The 14988-nt window shown below is 35.1% G+C and overlaps 2 protein-coding genes across 11 annotated transcripts in view; both read right to left on the bottom strand.

Moving 5' to 3' along the window:
* Positions 1–866: 866 nt before the first annotated feature.
* Positions 867–6244, bottom strand: ly6pge (lymphocyte antigen 6 family member pge). The gene is made up of 3 exons (XM_052572230.1): positions 4836–6244; positions 2131–2247; positions 867–1821 (listed from the first exon to the last, which is right to left on the bottom strand). The coding sequence occupies exons 1-3, from the start codon at positions 4894–4896 to the stop codon at positions 1625–1627; spliced, it is 375 nt and encodes a 124-aa protein (XP_052428190.1). The 5' UTR covers positions 4897–6244; the 3' UTR covers positions 867–1624.
* A 119-nt stretch (positions 6245–6363) lies between these two features.
* The window catches only part of LOC127970030 (uncharacterized), a 59986-nt gene continuing 51361 nt past the window's right edge, over positions 6364–14988 (bottom strand). For 5 of the 10 annotated variants that reach the window (XM_052572220.1, XM_052572224.1, XM_052572221.1 and 2 more), the window contains 9 exons: positions 14638–14703; positions 12951–13085; positions 12392–12468; positions 10669–10712; positions 10427–10459; positions 8567–8727; positions 8211–8317; positions 7934–8054; positions 6364–7356 (listed from right to left, as the gene is read on the bottom strand). In XM_052572220.1, coding sequence (XP_052428180.1) covers positions 7291–7356; positions 7934–8054; positions 8211–8317; positions 8567–8727; positions 10427–10459; positions 10669–10712; positions 12392–12468; positions 12951–13085; positions 14638–14703 — 810 coding nt within the window. In that variant the 3' untranslated portion in view covers positions 6364–7290. The remainder of the gene's footprint in view (positions 7357–7933; positions 8055–8210; positions 8318–8566; positions 8728–10426; positions 10460–10668; positions 10713–12391; positions 12469–12950; positions 13086–14637; positions 14704–14988) is intronic. The other 5 variants (XM_052572225.1, XM_052572226.1, XM_052572227.1 and 2 more) reach the window with 2 other exon arrangements.

Genomic DNA, 14988 nt, shown 5'->3' with positions numbered 1-14988 from the left:
GCCTATGATAGGAATAATAAATAAAATTAACTAATTAATTAAAATTACAGAATGATTCTGAACGCCTCTAGCACATTTTAAAGGTCAGCCAAAATTTACTACGAAGAATAGCCTAATAGTTAAGGCAATCAAGGCTACTCTGGGATAAATATTTGAGAAGCAAGTTTTCTAAATGCATTTTGCTCGCTTAAAATTCATTTTTGGCCACTGTTAATTGATGGATCAACCAAAAATAAGCAAGGATTAGCGTTTATCATAAACAAACACGACATAAATCAGCACAACACGCTGCCACACCAGTGACGATTAATAGCCCATTATAAACTTATAGAAGGTTGTAGAAAGTTATGTGTAAAAACGTAAGAAGTACAATGTGAGTACAAACAATCCGTCCACTAGACGTGCCTACGGTCAGGTCCGGTGTTCAGGGTGGGCTCTGGGTTCCAACAGCGTCACTAGCGTCTAACGGCTTGATTACTGTTGATTTGTTAATTTACAGCGGCACCTTGTGTTGAGGAGAGGTAAAGCACTCGAGGACGTCATGCGTCAATCAATTCTTTGTGGAAACACTTCATTAAAGTAAATAAATAAATACAATTCAGAAAATAGACATATTTCACCTTCCTGATAGTAGACATATATTGATTAGATTAGATGTTCTCCAAAATTAGATCTGCAGACTTGTATAGAGATATCCAATCATTTGTATCATGCCAGGTATATAATATCTTCCTCAGTTATTATAGAAGTGTATGAAAAACAAATACACCTATTCACCCAAAATTACCCATTTGTCATGCTTGCGGTTTGCAGACTAAAGTCTAAATATATATTTGAATGAATGAATGAAAACACCCACTGAACCATGAGGAATAAGCACTGTTTATTTACAATCAAGCACAAAAGCCAAACAAGCCAGAGAGTGTTGTCTTCATATTTATTTCCATGTATAGGGAGACAAGAAAATTAAACTAAACATTAATTTACAACATATTTGAGTCTCATCTTAAAACATCTCTTTCTTCATAATACCAAACCCTTTGTTCCTTACAACAAAACGGCTTTTAAATAGATAATTCACCCAAAAAGAAAATATGTCATTATTTACTCAGGTACACAATTGGAGTTATCTAGTAAAATGTTCCAGCTGTTCTTTTGCTTGCAGTACAAAAAAAAAAAAAAAAAAAAAAAAAAAATAGTTGAACTATGTTTAAAAAAAAAAAAACCTTCATAAATATTTCTGCTTTGGAATGACATGAGGGTGAGTAAATGACGACAGGGGTTTCATTTTTAAGTCAACCATCCCTATAATAGAGTTCATATAGATTAATATAGCCTACAGAATAAAAAGGCGTTTGGCTTTTTGAATTCCTAGAAAGTCGGAGCAATAAATACTTTTGCTTTATGCAGAGTAGAAATGTGACAAAATCTGTGTATGTGAAGTTCTGTATGTGTGTGTGCTCTATTAACCTAAAACGCATTGCATGCACAATCCCATGGCAGTACACTTGCTGACATTTGCAGTGTGGTATATTATCAGTATGCATGTTAACAATCACAGAGTATAAAGAGTTCCATAATGGTAATGGTCTTTAATAGCCAGGTCAGTTTGTCTAGAGTAGCATTAGTCTGATAGCAGATGCCAGATGAATAACAGAAGGCTCAGGAGGAAGCTGAAGCCTGTGCTGATTCTGGTGGCGTGTCCTGTCACATTGCAGTCATCAGAGTAGCAGCAGTGAACTTTGACCCCTGGAGCTCTGTAGCCCTGGCTGTTAGCCTGGCTGCAGAAGGATTTGTACGAACACGACTTCATTACGCCATCTAAGAGGACAAGAACGGTATGAGAGCATGATTACATATTAATGTGCCTTGATCCTCATAAGGAAGCTATAGACCTCCTGCTATTTCTAAGCTGGAGCCAGACAGAGCAGTCTGTCTTCCTTAAACACCAACCTGATCCAGTGCCTCCCCTTAAAACACACACACATTCGTTAATGATTTTTCTAAAGATTTATCCCTCTGTGATTTATCACCCACATCCAAGGAAATAAAAAAAATGTTCTCGCCCAGTTTCCTTTTATCCATCCATGCAGGGAGATTAACTATTAACTATGTACCCATTAAACTTACTGCCATGTCCACGGACAATAGCACATGCATCTGAGTAGCTCGGACATGTTTTAGATCCTTGGCGATTACAGTCTTCATCAGTCGAGCCCATGCAGGTGTAACACTTCAGTGCCTCGCCTAAATACAGACAAAGAAGAGGCAAAAGAAATTCAACATTAAAATTCATTTAAAAAAGCCTAAAGTGTAAGTACTGACCAATTAATATTTATTGGGTTTCTTAATTTTGTCTTGATTTCCAGTAAAAAAAAAAAAAAAAAAAAAAAAAAAAAATATATATATGTATATATATATATATATATATATATGTATATATATATATATATATATATATATATTTTATATATATATATATATATATATATATATATATATATATATATATGTATGTAAATATAATGAAGTTAGTTGAAAATAAAATCTATTAATTATTATTAGTAGTAGTATCAATATGATTATGATGATGATGATGATGATACACTATTTTGTTTATTATTTTACTATTTCTTTAATTTTTTTCAGTCAAGGCATTGAAATGTGCTTTCTTGTATTGTAACATGATTATTAACAAAAAAAAATTAAAACAACAATTTGTAAGTAAGGGTAAAGTAAAAAAATAAATAAATAAAAAATAAATAAAATAATTAAAAATATACCTCCACACAATTTATTCTACTTTCATCTTTTTTTCTTTTTTTCTTTTTTTTTTTACCTTTTTTATCACAGATATTAAAGAGGATGCATAAACCATTTAATGAAAGGAAGGAAATATTCTGTGTCCAGATGAGAACCATGCATGGCTCAATGCAATGGCTCCATCAATCAAGGCAAATTTTACTTTGTCTCACCAGTGACACAAAAATTGTAAACATCCAATGCATTTGATTAAACAAAGCTTGATGTATTTTATGCCATTTCATAATGTGGAGACAGGAAAATGTCACTGTACTTCATAATGACTCACATATGATGATGCACACTGTTTCTATTTCCATGATGAAGCAGCTTTAAACAGCAACAAATATGCTATCAATAATATTTTTTATTTGTTTCTTCTTTTTTAGAATATCCTAACAAATAATCTACAAATCTTGATCTTAACTTCTTTGGACTGTGAAGTCTAAACAGGACACTGATGTTTTTTCCATTTTTTCACTTTCGTTTTACAGACCCCAGGGAAGTCGACAGAAGTCACAGCAGAGAAACATGTCAGTGTCTTGTAAATGCCCAGCAGTACATGTTGTGGTTAAGCCTTTTTCATGTGTCTCTTTGCTATCATCTCCCAAAAAGTGTTTTTTTTCCCCAGCAAACATCCTTTGAAGATCAGACACATAAACTCTGTGACTGTAACACCTTCAGAAACAGACATTCCTTTTAAAAGTATCTGCTATGTGTGTCTTAGAACTGTTAGTTCACCCTAAAGACATCCTTCTGCTGCTTCTGAGTCACAGCTAAACCTTCAGTTCACAGGATATGGTTTTACAGGCAGGTTATTCAGGCTGTTTGAAATAAGGTAAACTTTTAAAGTATAAAATCAGCATGAAGGTCGTGTTCTTTTTCAAAGCATTAATCTAAAACGTCATACTTTAATTCCTCAAATGGACAATAAACTGTCACTTCCTGTCTATTGAGTTTGTCTCAGAGTTCCAACACTCAATTTTTTTAACAACAAATTATTGAATGATTTCTAGATTATCATGTGACACTGAATACTGTAAATATTTAATATTTAGAGTAACATTTATATAAGAAATGTATAGAACACCCTGTTGAATCATATACTCATCCATGATGTCACATAAGACACTAAAGGTATTATTCAACGACACACACACAAATTTATAAATATTTGAAACAAATCGCTGGTTTGGAATTAATGCTATTGTCTCCTTTGTTCCCGACACCAAAAACCTTTCCGGCAGAAGTTAAAAATAAATTTGTTATTTATTTTTCTACACACAACATCCATAACAAAAAAAAGAACAAGCAGTCTCCAGTTTCTCTATGCCTGACATCAACTGCCTTTTCAACTATATCCAGACAGTTATAGCACAATCATACTTGGTGTTTAGTAGGAAATATTTTAGCTATTGATTGTCAATATACATTTGAATAGTTTTGGACTGTAATAAAAAAATAAAAAATAAAAACGTGTACCTGATTTTAGCTCCTTAGCTGTATTTAAATTATCCCCATTTTAATTTAGTATTAGCTTTGATGTGTAACTGAAAAACAACTGAACTTAATTAGCAATTGGTTCTCAAATTTTCACAGCAGATGCTTTCACAATAATGTTTTGCAGTTGAGTTGTCTTTACACCATTACTTAATGCACTGCTGTTTCTGAATGTACTTCGGGTAGAGAGTCTCTTTTTTTGGGGGGGTCCAGCAATCTAATAAAAACTATTTTAGCTTTCAATCTGTTTAAGGGATTGAATTTCACCAGTTATTTTCTGTTAGTCCTTTAACATCTTCCTCAAGGCCAACAAGATATTCTCAGTAATAAGGAGGATGCTTCAAAAGGAGGAAAACTAAAGAAACTAAATTAAATAAAAATGATGAAAATGGCAAAGGAAAAAGAAAAAATACAAGACTGAGAAGTCTTGAGTGAAAAGCAAATCAAGACGTGTGAGTGTGGCACACTTGCAGTAACTGAGAAGAGATAGGAGTTAAAAAGTAGAAAAAACACATAAAGAGAGAAGTACTCACTGTGAGCGGCGAGGAGGATGAGGCCCAGGCCCAGCAGCATGAAGAAATGGAGCGCTCTCATGTTGCCGGCGGTCTATGGCTGTCAGGTTAGCACAGTAAAAAGCAGGTTGTTTGCTCTTAAAACCCCTGAGCTTAAGCCCTGCTTTCGGTGAGCTTATTCCCAATGGCAGTGAGGACACACAGATTACTAGCCAGTCCACTGAGGCCTGTGCTTCAGTCTTAAGATCTGAATGGATCTTCTCCATCTCCACTAATCAGAGATGAGGGATCGGTTACTGTGCTCCACCCATACAGTACTGCATGCTAGCCGGGGGTCTGATGCTCCCTACAGATTCCATTCAACTAATTCCTCCATATACCGCATTAGTTTATCAGTGACCAAACTCACATCATTTCTCTTTGTGACACAGCAGAACAATGGACACAACCAATCAAACAGTTGATGGAAAGGCTACTTGAACAAGGGTAACCAAAACCAAACCTTTACCCTAAATTAATAAATATATCAGTTTATATTTGTTACTTGCATTTACCTCTTTTTACCCACATTAACTACTTTTTATTATTTGTTATTATACTCCTTAATGTAATTTCATTTGTTTGCATTTTCAGTGATACATTAATCAAATGGAAGCTGTTTTATTATATAATACAATTCTATTTTATACATATAGTAAAACTGCTTTCATTTTATACTACTGTATATTATAGTATTCAGTAAAAGGATCTTAAAACATAAATAATATTGTTAGTATGTTTCCAACACCACCTTTAAAATTATTTCGGTTTCAAAAACGTTTCTGTTGTTTTAATTCTTCCTCCTTCCACTATCGTTTTTTAATTAAATTCTACTTTTGCCATTTATTTGTTTCTTTATGTAAATATGTGCATGGTAATGGTAACCAAAAACCAAATTAATGAATGAATAAACTTATAATTATGTATTACTCTTTCAACATTAACTACAGTACTTCCTATATACAATATTGAATAAAATATCATAAAATATATAATTTGATATGATAAATATACATATATATATGATTTATATTTAATTATTTTATAATGTATATACTTTTATAGTTATTATGTAAATAATCATGTTAAAATAATAATCCCTTTTGTTTCCATTTTTTTTTTCTTACATTCCAACATGATTGGAATGATTCTTTCTTTCTTCATCCTATTTTTCTTAAATTCTACTTTGATTCATTTTTATTTCTTCACTCACTCAGACAGTTTGGTTCTGTGCCAGCATGTAATTGGCACTAATATAATCTGTCTGGTGGGATTTTAAGACCCATCTGTCAGCTAACTAATGCATCTTTTTATGCACATGCGTAGGATCATGTCAGCAAGATTCATTGTTTGTTCATTAACAACATTGCTTTCTTAAAATGCCCTAGTGGGAGGCTAAAAGCATCTGCTAAATGAATCAGTAAATGTGATTGTTCTCACATCAAACATCAAGCCTTTACATTTCACATACTGCCTGTGTCTGTGTGATAGGTGTCGGATAAACAGAAGCTGTATTGCCATCTTTTATTGCACTTCATAAGCATGTCCTGTAAAGCTGAAAGAGCTTCATTTGTCTGAAGCTTCAGCTCTAGCAGGACTGAGACAAAACCATTCAGATTAAATTAGCTCAGAACCACTGACAGTCACAGGTGGGTTCATTTATATATCAAAATAAATCCAAAAATAAAACCACACATCAGTGTTGCTAGAAGACAACGAAACAAATGAACAACAAGTATCTACAAACATACACAAGGAAGCAGATAAACTAACAGTATCAAAATCTGCAGTTATGTTCCTTTACTTTTTTCAAGTCATTTTCATATTTACAAAACCGTCAAGGCCTACAACATGCATTTTTTTATAATCATGAATACCACTTTGTGACAACTGAATGATTAATTCATCTGTTTTATATTATATATATATATTCTCTCTGGTCATTTTTGTTTTCATGTTAAGAAGAGGGAACCACGGGAATCAGTTTAACAGTCGGCTCCATCAGTGGTTGTCATGGCAACAGCACTCATCACCTCAGACTCACTATAAACACATACTCTCTGCATGTGTGTGTGTGTGTGTGTGTGTGTGTGTGAGAGAGAGAGAGAGAGAGAGAAAGAGAGAGCTATACAGAGACTAAAACAAAGTCTACTGATGGGGAGTACTTTCACAAGACCCTCAACATAGGTTAGGTGGTGTACATTAACACATTAAAATGAAGAGAAAATAATTACAGCCATAGACTAGCGTTCTCCCAGTCATGGTGACTCCAGTTTTATGTGAAGACGTCAGTAGTGTGAGATCTTTTTGTTTGGTTAGTTCATCATTCTGTCCATTAGTAAGAGGAAAAAACAACACCAAAACAATTGAACCTTGCTCCTTCATCTTTACACTCTTGTCCAGTTATTGTTCTTTTGTCTCTCTGTGGTACAGACGGCTAGCTCCTTCCCATCTTGGCAATCAGTTCATCACAAATTTTGGTCAGTTCTTCAATCTCTTTATTCTATAAACAGAACCCAAAAACAAATCATGTTAACCTCTGAATGTTGTTGTTGTTGTTTTTTTTTTAGAAAAGATGAAAGATGTTTCTTACAATATGTTGATCAAAAATTACAGTAAAATGTGAAATATTTTAACCTTAAAAAAGCAGCTTTCTACTTTTTAGCAGCTTTTATTCCTGAGATGCCAAAGCTACATTTTCACTGAAAAAATTTCATCACTCCAGTCTTCAGTGCCAAATGATCCTACAGCAATCATTTTATTATGAAATATGTTTTACTATTATCTGTGTTGTGCTGTTTAGCAAGAAGTTAAAATTAAAATATATAAAAAAAGAAAATCATTATAAAACATTTAATATTACTGTTCTAACCTTTGATCAAATAAATGGAGCCTTGTTAAGCATAAGATAATTTAACAACATTTACTAAATCATATTCATTCTGTGACTTTCACTGGTTTTATATACAGCCATAAATAGCATATATATAAATTAAATCAAATATTTGTTTGCTGTACTTTAAAAATTAACTAAATGTTTTAACAACAACAAAATGCCTGTAACAGATGAGCATGTGAACCTTTTGTTCCAGTGTGCGCTCCAGTGAGTCCACCTTCATCTGTTCTTTCCTCAGACTGGCCTGATACGCTGCCTGCTCCTGCTTGGCTTTGACTCTCACCTGAGCGATTTCAGCATTCGCCCTGCGGGTGCCACATAGTCAGAGTCATGCCATCATTTCATATTTCTTAGGACTCTCGCACAGTGCAAGTCTAACCCTTAATTCACTTAACATTTGTCATTCCTTGTAAAAAGCAAAGCATATTAAAAACACATGCATGTGAAAGTTCTGTACGTACTTATCCAATTTCTCCTCAGCGTGGATCTTCAAGGCCTGGTAGCGCTGCTCCTCCTTACGGACACGAGACAGATACTCCTGCGCACACTTCTTCAGCACATCCTCATTCTGAAGGAAAAAAGAGGTATATAGTAAATGAGCAAAAGCTATTACATAATTTGAACCTAGAGCCTAATAGTTTTCATAGTATTTCATTTTTGTATGCAACATCCACAATCAATAACAACCAAGCCCTGATCGACATTTTTCTCACTGAATATTCCATTTATCTTAGAATTACAACAAATTACTGAGCTGCAAATGGAATGATTCCACAATGATTTCAGCCTTTATCAATCTCAGTGTAAAGCGACTCACCTTCCGAAAGCCTTCCAAAACATCTTTCATCTTTTCATAGCGACGGAACAAGTCAGCGAGAGATTTCTCCACGGAGTTGAGATCAGCCAAAGCCTGGTCCTTCTCCAGGATCAACTGCTGGATAGTGTGATGAGACAGAGTCTTCTCTCTCTGTTCACCCTCTGAGACATACACACAAAAAACATAAACGCATTAAGATCATATTACACTAGATATACCTGTACAATACACAACAAACAATCAATCAAATTGATGTGCAAATCTGCTTTTGGATGTGGCAGAGGATGATTTTATGCTCCTCTGGGTAGATAAGATATGAAATTATACCCTGCACCACTATGTCTACATCGCTGATAATGACAAATGAAAATGCAGTTTTCGACTCTGCATCTCTATGATGCATGCAGACAACACACACATACTGTACACACACACACACACACACACACACACACTCAAAGATGTCCAAACCACGGAAACATGGTGGGATGAGAAGACCTTTGAAAGATTTACTCAGCATCTCTAAACTGTTTTTTAGGGAAACATTATAAAAAGTTTATAGTCAAAAGTAAATAAAAATAGTTGCATTTTATTTAATTGTAGAAAATCTGCTGTATGGATCATCTTAACAAACTGGTAAAAAAATAAAAATAAAAAATAAAAAAATAAAACCTTTTACTGATTCAACAGAATCATTACCCAGTTGTGTGGCACTTCTTCCCTACCTCTAAATAAATACTACCACATGTTTTATAATCGGTTATATACATTTTTTCTAGTTTTATTACTTTAGTCTAAATGTACATGATTAAAAAAGTTTTTTTTTTTTTCAGCAAGGATCTATTCAATTGACAAAATATTTCCATTTCAAATAAATTATGTCCTTTTGAACTTGGTATTTATCAAATAATCTTGGAAAAAGATTATGGTTTCCACAAAAAAAAAAAAAAAATACATATATAAGTTTATATTAAAAGTTTATATATAAAGCTATTTTTTTAAGCAACAGTGATAATTTTTATTTACTGCTACTTTTTTCAAGCTTGATTATACTTAATTGTATTTTGCCAAAAGTTACAGTATTAGAGTAGTTTCCTGAACACTTATGAGATGTTAATGGAAGATAGAAGAGGTCTATAATAAAGACCAGCAGTGCAAACCAGATGATACTGAAATGAGAGACAGACTGTATCAGGTTATAGTAAGAGAAAACTCTCCCTGTCTGTCACTGTCAGATGTGGTGGATGCAGCACAAACAAAGAAAATAAAGAGTTGCTGTTACTTACCAGGCATGCCTGAGTGATTTATCAAATATTTATGGGGGACGGAGGGAGCAAAACAGAAAAAAGGGACGGCATTAAGTCAAGCCAGCAGGGTGGGACATGTGAGAGAGAAAAGCGTGTCAGAAAAATAGACAAATTTTAAAATTAATGAAAGTGTCATACTGTAGAATAAAATGAAGCAGGTTGTGAGAGCCAGAAAAGTGGCAGAGAAAATAAACCATGAAAAAAGAAATTATAAGCAAAGACACAAAATAAAGCGAAAAGAAATGACCGACAGCTGGGAAGCAGAATATCAAAGATGGTTTTTCATCATGAAGAACATAAAAAGGGAATGAAAAAGGTTTTTCTTTGTACAAAGAGAGAAAAGAGTGTCAAGGTTAAACCAGGCACTCAGTATAACAATCTGAAAATGTAAGAACGCACACAGCCTATACAGTATTTACATGGCCATAAATACTGGACAGGCAAAGAAATCAGATTAATCTGTCAGTGGGTGAGAACTGGTGAGGGACATATAGATATTTTGAGGTCAAGTGGATTATAAAAGGAGACATGAAGGCTTGTGCTTGTAACTGACCAGTGTTTGAGTCCAGAGGCATAATAGATTTGTCTGCAAATTAAATGAGAAAGTGACAATAACGTATTCCATATGCGTGTTGGTGTGGCATGACTTGGTAAGGGTTGTGCCTGTTCATTTATAGCAGTGTAGCAGAAGAAAAGCACAGATACATAGAAGCAGAAGTGCCTGAGAGTGTTCACAAAACACAGACTGACAATCCCCAGGAGGTGATGAAATCATATTTAACAATCAATACTCACCAATCATCTCTGCAATAGTCTTCTCATACTCCATAACTATCCTCCTGTAAAGAATAAGCAAAAATCAATTTACAAAACAAATAAGGTGCATATATATATATATATATATATATATATATATATATATATATATATATATATATACTGCCAGATCAGATCTTTTTAAGAACTTTTACATTGTTACAAAAAATATTATATAAAAAAATATATATATATTATCTAAAAAATATTTACAGTATTTTCATCCATTCACACCTGGATTGGTTTCAGATGATCTGCTCACAGTAGTAAGTATGAAATTTAGGTGTAAGCAGGGTCCAAAATGTTTTGTGATCTGATCACCGGAACCACATACTGTGGTAAATGAACAGAAAATATGGTTGGACTTCATCTCTAAAATAAATAATCTTGTCATTTTTCAGATCCTTTACTTTTTTATTTCCCAACATGCAATAACACACTGACGCAGCAAGTGATGCAGGTACTCACGAAGTCAGAGACCTCCCTTCGAAATCCAATCACAAGTGATCCCAGTAGGCGCATTTGACACACGTTCCTGCTAGCTACAGTATGAATCTTGGCTGACCATTTGTGATCGGATCACCACAGACGGATCTTAATACCAGGTGTAAACAGGATTTAGACCCGCATTTGAAAGTGTCCCAAATTGGAAGTCAAACGATCCAAGCTAGACTTTTTATCTGTTTGCACGCATACAGCAAGATCCTCTCTGTGCCAGGTGTCAGGACTGGTTGATAACCCAAATGCAAACTAATAGAGCAGTGCATTCTGAGGTGAAAGTCACAATGAAATACTGAATAAGGTTGGTTACGTGAAAGGTCTGGAAACTGGCATTTGTTATGTCATGTGTTTGACTACAAGAGTTCGGCTGGCAGAAAAAACTTGCTTGGAATAAAGCAGGTTGCCAGCACAGTAAGCGGATGGATTAGCTATGTCTTCCTTAGCCTCTTAGGCCTTCCTTATCCTGAGCCCAATCACGCTAATGAACTAAGCCCCATTCTTATCCACACTAACAAGGCCTAGTCCAGCTGGCTGTAATCTGCAACCCTTCCCGATTACCTTGTTCACTTTGCCCCTTGAATACAAAAGGACAGCTTTAAAACGTGGTTCAATCAACTGTCTTCTGAATTAGACAACACTGCATTTTTATTAAAAGTGCAGCGAGGTGACAAATACTTCAAAAATGCTAAACATCTAATAAAATTGTCACCTGATTTGAACCCTTAGTTAGGAGACTGTAAAGCAGAATCTAATATAAAACACCTTAAAATGGCATTTAATTTTGTGTCAAGAAAGTTTAATGAGTTTTCTGGATGGGTGAACTCAATCTTTTGTCTATTCCCTCCCTTTTCCTGCCTCCAGCTCTGGCACTTCTGACATGTTAAGGCCCTCTTTAATTGGCTTTCTGTTTACGCTTGACTTCAAGAAAACGTAGGAAAGAGATAAACAGATTGAGAGGTGGACTGAGGTTGATGCATGGAGCTGCAAGCATAGCCTTTACGGTTGAATTCCCAGGGATTTGTCAGGTTGAGGAACATATGTAGTGAATGAACGTTTCTGACAGTTTTATTGATTTGAAGTTTATAGAGAGGACATTAAGTGATGGGAAATGTAGGGAGAAATGGGGTCAGCAAGTGACGAAAGCTTCATTCGTCATAGCTCACAAGGGCACAAGGAATTTCTGTCCTTTGTGAACACCCACCTCATCTCCTCCACTTCCCGTCTACTCTCTTCGTATTTTCTCTTCCACTCCATGGCTTCTTTCTCTTTCACAACAATCTGAAATAAGAAGAGGGTTAATTTACACACTTTACACCCTGGAAATTGTTAAACCAGTGTCATTCTGGGTTAACGCAAATCTGGGATGTCCTTTCCCATGTGTCACACTGTAAAAAAATCTTAGAATTTGCATATTTATCAGGGTAATATTATATTGATGAAATGAAAATAGTGACAAACCTTTTCTAGTGGTGTACAGCCAAGCAAAACAGTTTATCGAAAAATAACAAATTTAAGGTATAGATTGGGTTCTATGAATCGGTTGTTGATTGGATTTTGAGATGTGGTTGTGAGTTTGCAAACAGTCATAAGAAAGGAATAAAATATTAAATATTACATAACCCAGGGCTTTAACCACCTTATTTACATTTACAGATTTACCTTAAGTTACATTTTCACAAAATGTGAAATAATACGACTAAGATAGAGCTTTTTTTATTTTTTTATTGTGGTGTGGCATCATGCAGTGGGTGAGTATTTACCTCTTCTCGGGCAATGCCAAGAGAGTGGTCCATTTCACGTGGCAGATGAGGGCTATCCCCTTCAATGTATCCTGTTCGTGAATACAGGGAGCTCTTCGGAACCCCGCTGTCCCCCGGTGAGGCCATTTCTCTCTGCTGCGTAATAGAGAGTTGTGGAGGAACCATGAAAAACCTGTGAGTTTATTTCTGAAGAACAACATTCACTGTACACATCTTGGAGGGAGGCAGCACATCATCTACAGGTTCTACTCAGCAAAGCCATAATGCCATGGAGAGCAGGCTCTTAGTTTGGGTTCAAAAGCCTCCAGCAGGTTGCGACTGGCCCGCTGGAATGTTATGACCGACAATCCCCAGTGTGAGATGGGTGTGAAAAGCTGTTTGTCATGAAATGTTTGCAGCTGTGACCAGGTCAGAGAGGAAATGCTGTGTCAGATGATGACTGCAGGAGTACAGGTTGATCCTTGTGTTAGTTTCCAAAGTTTAATTAAAGTCCATGAAAAAAAGACTGTATCCTTAAAAACCTTTAATGCAACCAGCTACAAAAAAAGACCGTAAAAGACCATAAAAAACACGCTATCGGCATATGTCCTACAGGAAAAGTCAGACATGTTTTATGAATATCTGCTTCAAAAGGCACAAACAAAAACATAGATTTACTGTCAGTAAATGTACTGTAATTTAATAACTAACTTCTGAATATTCACATGTACCATTTTCAGAAAGCAATTGTTTGCATAAGGCCTCTTTATAGCCAGTGATGGAGTGTAGTTACTGAATAATCATCATGTTTAGCCCTTAAACCCACTTGCTGAATAAAGCTGATTAATTCTTCCTAACAGAGCTGGTTTAGGAGATTAATTCAGTTTGACTCTTTTACAAGGTGGGGGGCCATGTGTTAGGGTACAAATACAGAATGCCCACCACATGTTTGGTCTGCAAGGAGCATTTAGGCCTAATACCATTTGCTGCATTATTGGAATGCACTCGGATCATGGAAGAGGCACATAGTCATATGGGAGGTACAAACTGCAAAATTATATTTGCTGCATATTTAGAGTTGGAGTGATGATCTCAGATCTCCTATTACCACATACTGTACATTAAACATGGTCTAGATTTGAGTCTTGGCACTGACTGCATAACCTAATCTAGAATCTCCCTGAATGCGTGATCCAGCCCAAGGAAACACCATAGCAGAGGGGGAGAAATGAGCCGGAGGAATAACTCTAAATGCAAATGAGAAACAAAAGCTTAAAAAATGAGTATTGCCAAGAAAGAGTTCAGTATAGCATGGGGTTGAGATGTATTCCTGTTATCTTCAGAGCAGCTGTGCATGTATTTCCATGAACGATAAATTACTGCTAATGAAAAGGTAAAATAAAGAACACGTCATGGAGAATGTGCTGAGGCAGCATGTGAAATGTGTCTGTGAGACTATTTCAGGAAGAGCGTTGTCTAATAATGTATGTTAAAATATTGAATATTTTAAGAAGATCATCAATTCAGGGTAATCATCACTGAACCTCATTACTCCAGCTATATAATACAGTGTCACTCTTTTTATATATGGAAGCACTCCATAATCCTAAAATGTATTAATACTATTCTAGAAATACTTTTGATACATTAAAGATCAACCCTATTTTGGAAGTGAAATCTAGAGGTTTTTCAGGGGCAGAAACAATACCTGTGGAATACGGGACGTCCTGCGGCAGAGTTTGCTATCTGTCTGTGTGGATTTTCCTGCAGTTTTCTACAAAAATAACCACACTAGTTTTGACAGAGTGAGACAAAACCTATTACTCAAAAAAAAAAAAAAGTTATGAGCTCTATAAAATGTTATGTGGATAGTCATATTAAAGGTGGTGTATGTAAGATTTTGACTCTACTAAAGCATAAAAATACCATAATATGTTTGCAAATATTTAAGAAATATGCTAAGTTAACATACTTGTTAACAATGCTACAGTCAGTTATTCTCCTTTAAAAAAATGTGCGTTCCGGGCCAGAATGCCAGTCTTTGTTTTGACTTGTGAAA

The sequence above is a fragment of the Carassius gibelio genome, chromosome B13, assembly GCF_023724105.1.
Source record: "Carassius gibelio isolate Cgi1373 ecotype wild population from Czech Republic chromosome B13, carGib1.2-hapl.c, whole genome shotgun sequence".
Lineage (NCBI taxonomy): Eukaryota > Metazoa > Chordata > Actinopteri > Cypriniformes > Cyprinidae > Carassius > Carassius gibelio.
This window is presented reverse-complemented; position numbering and strand designations above follow the sequence as displayed.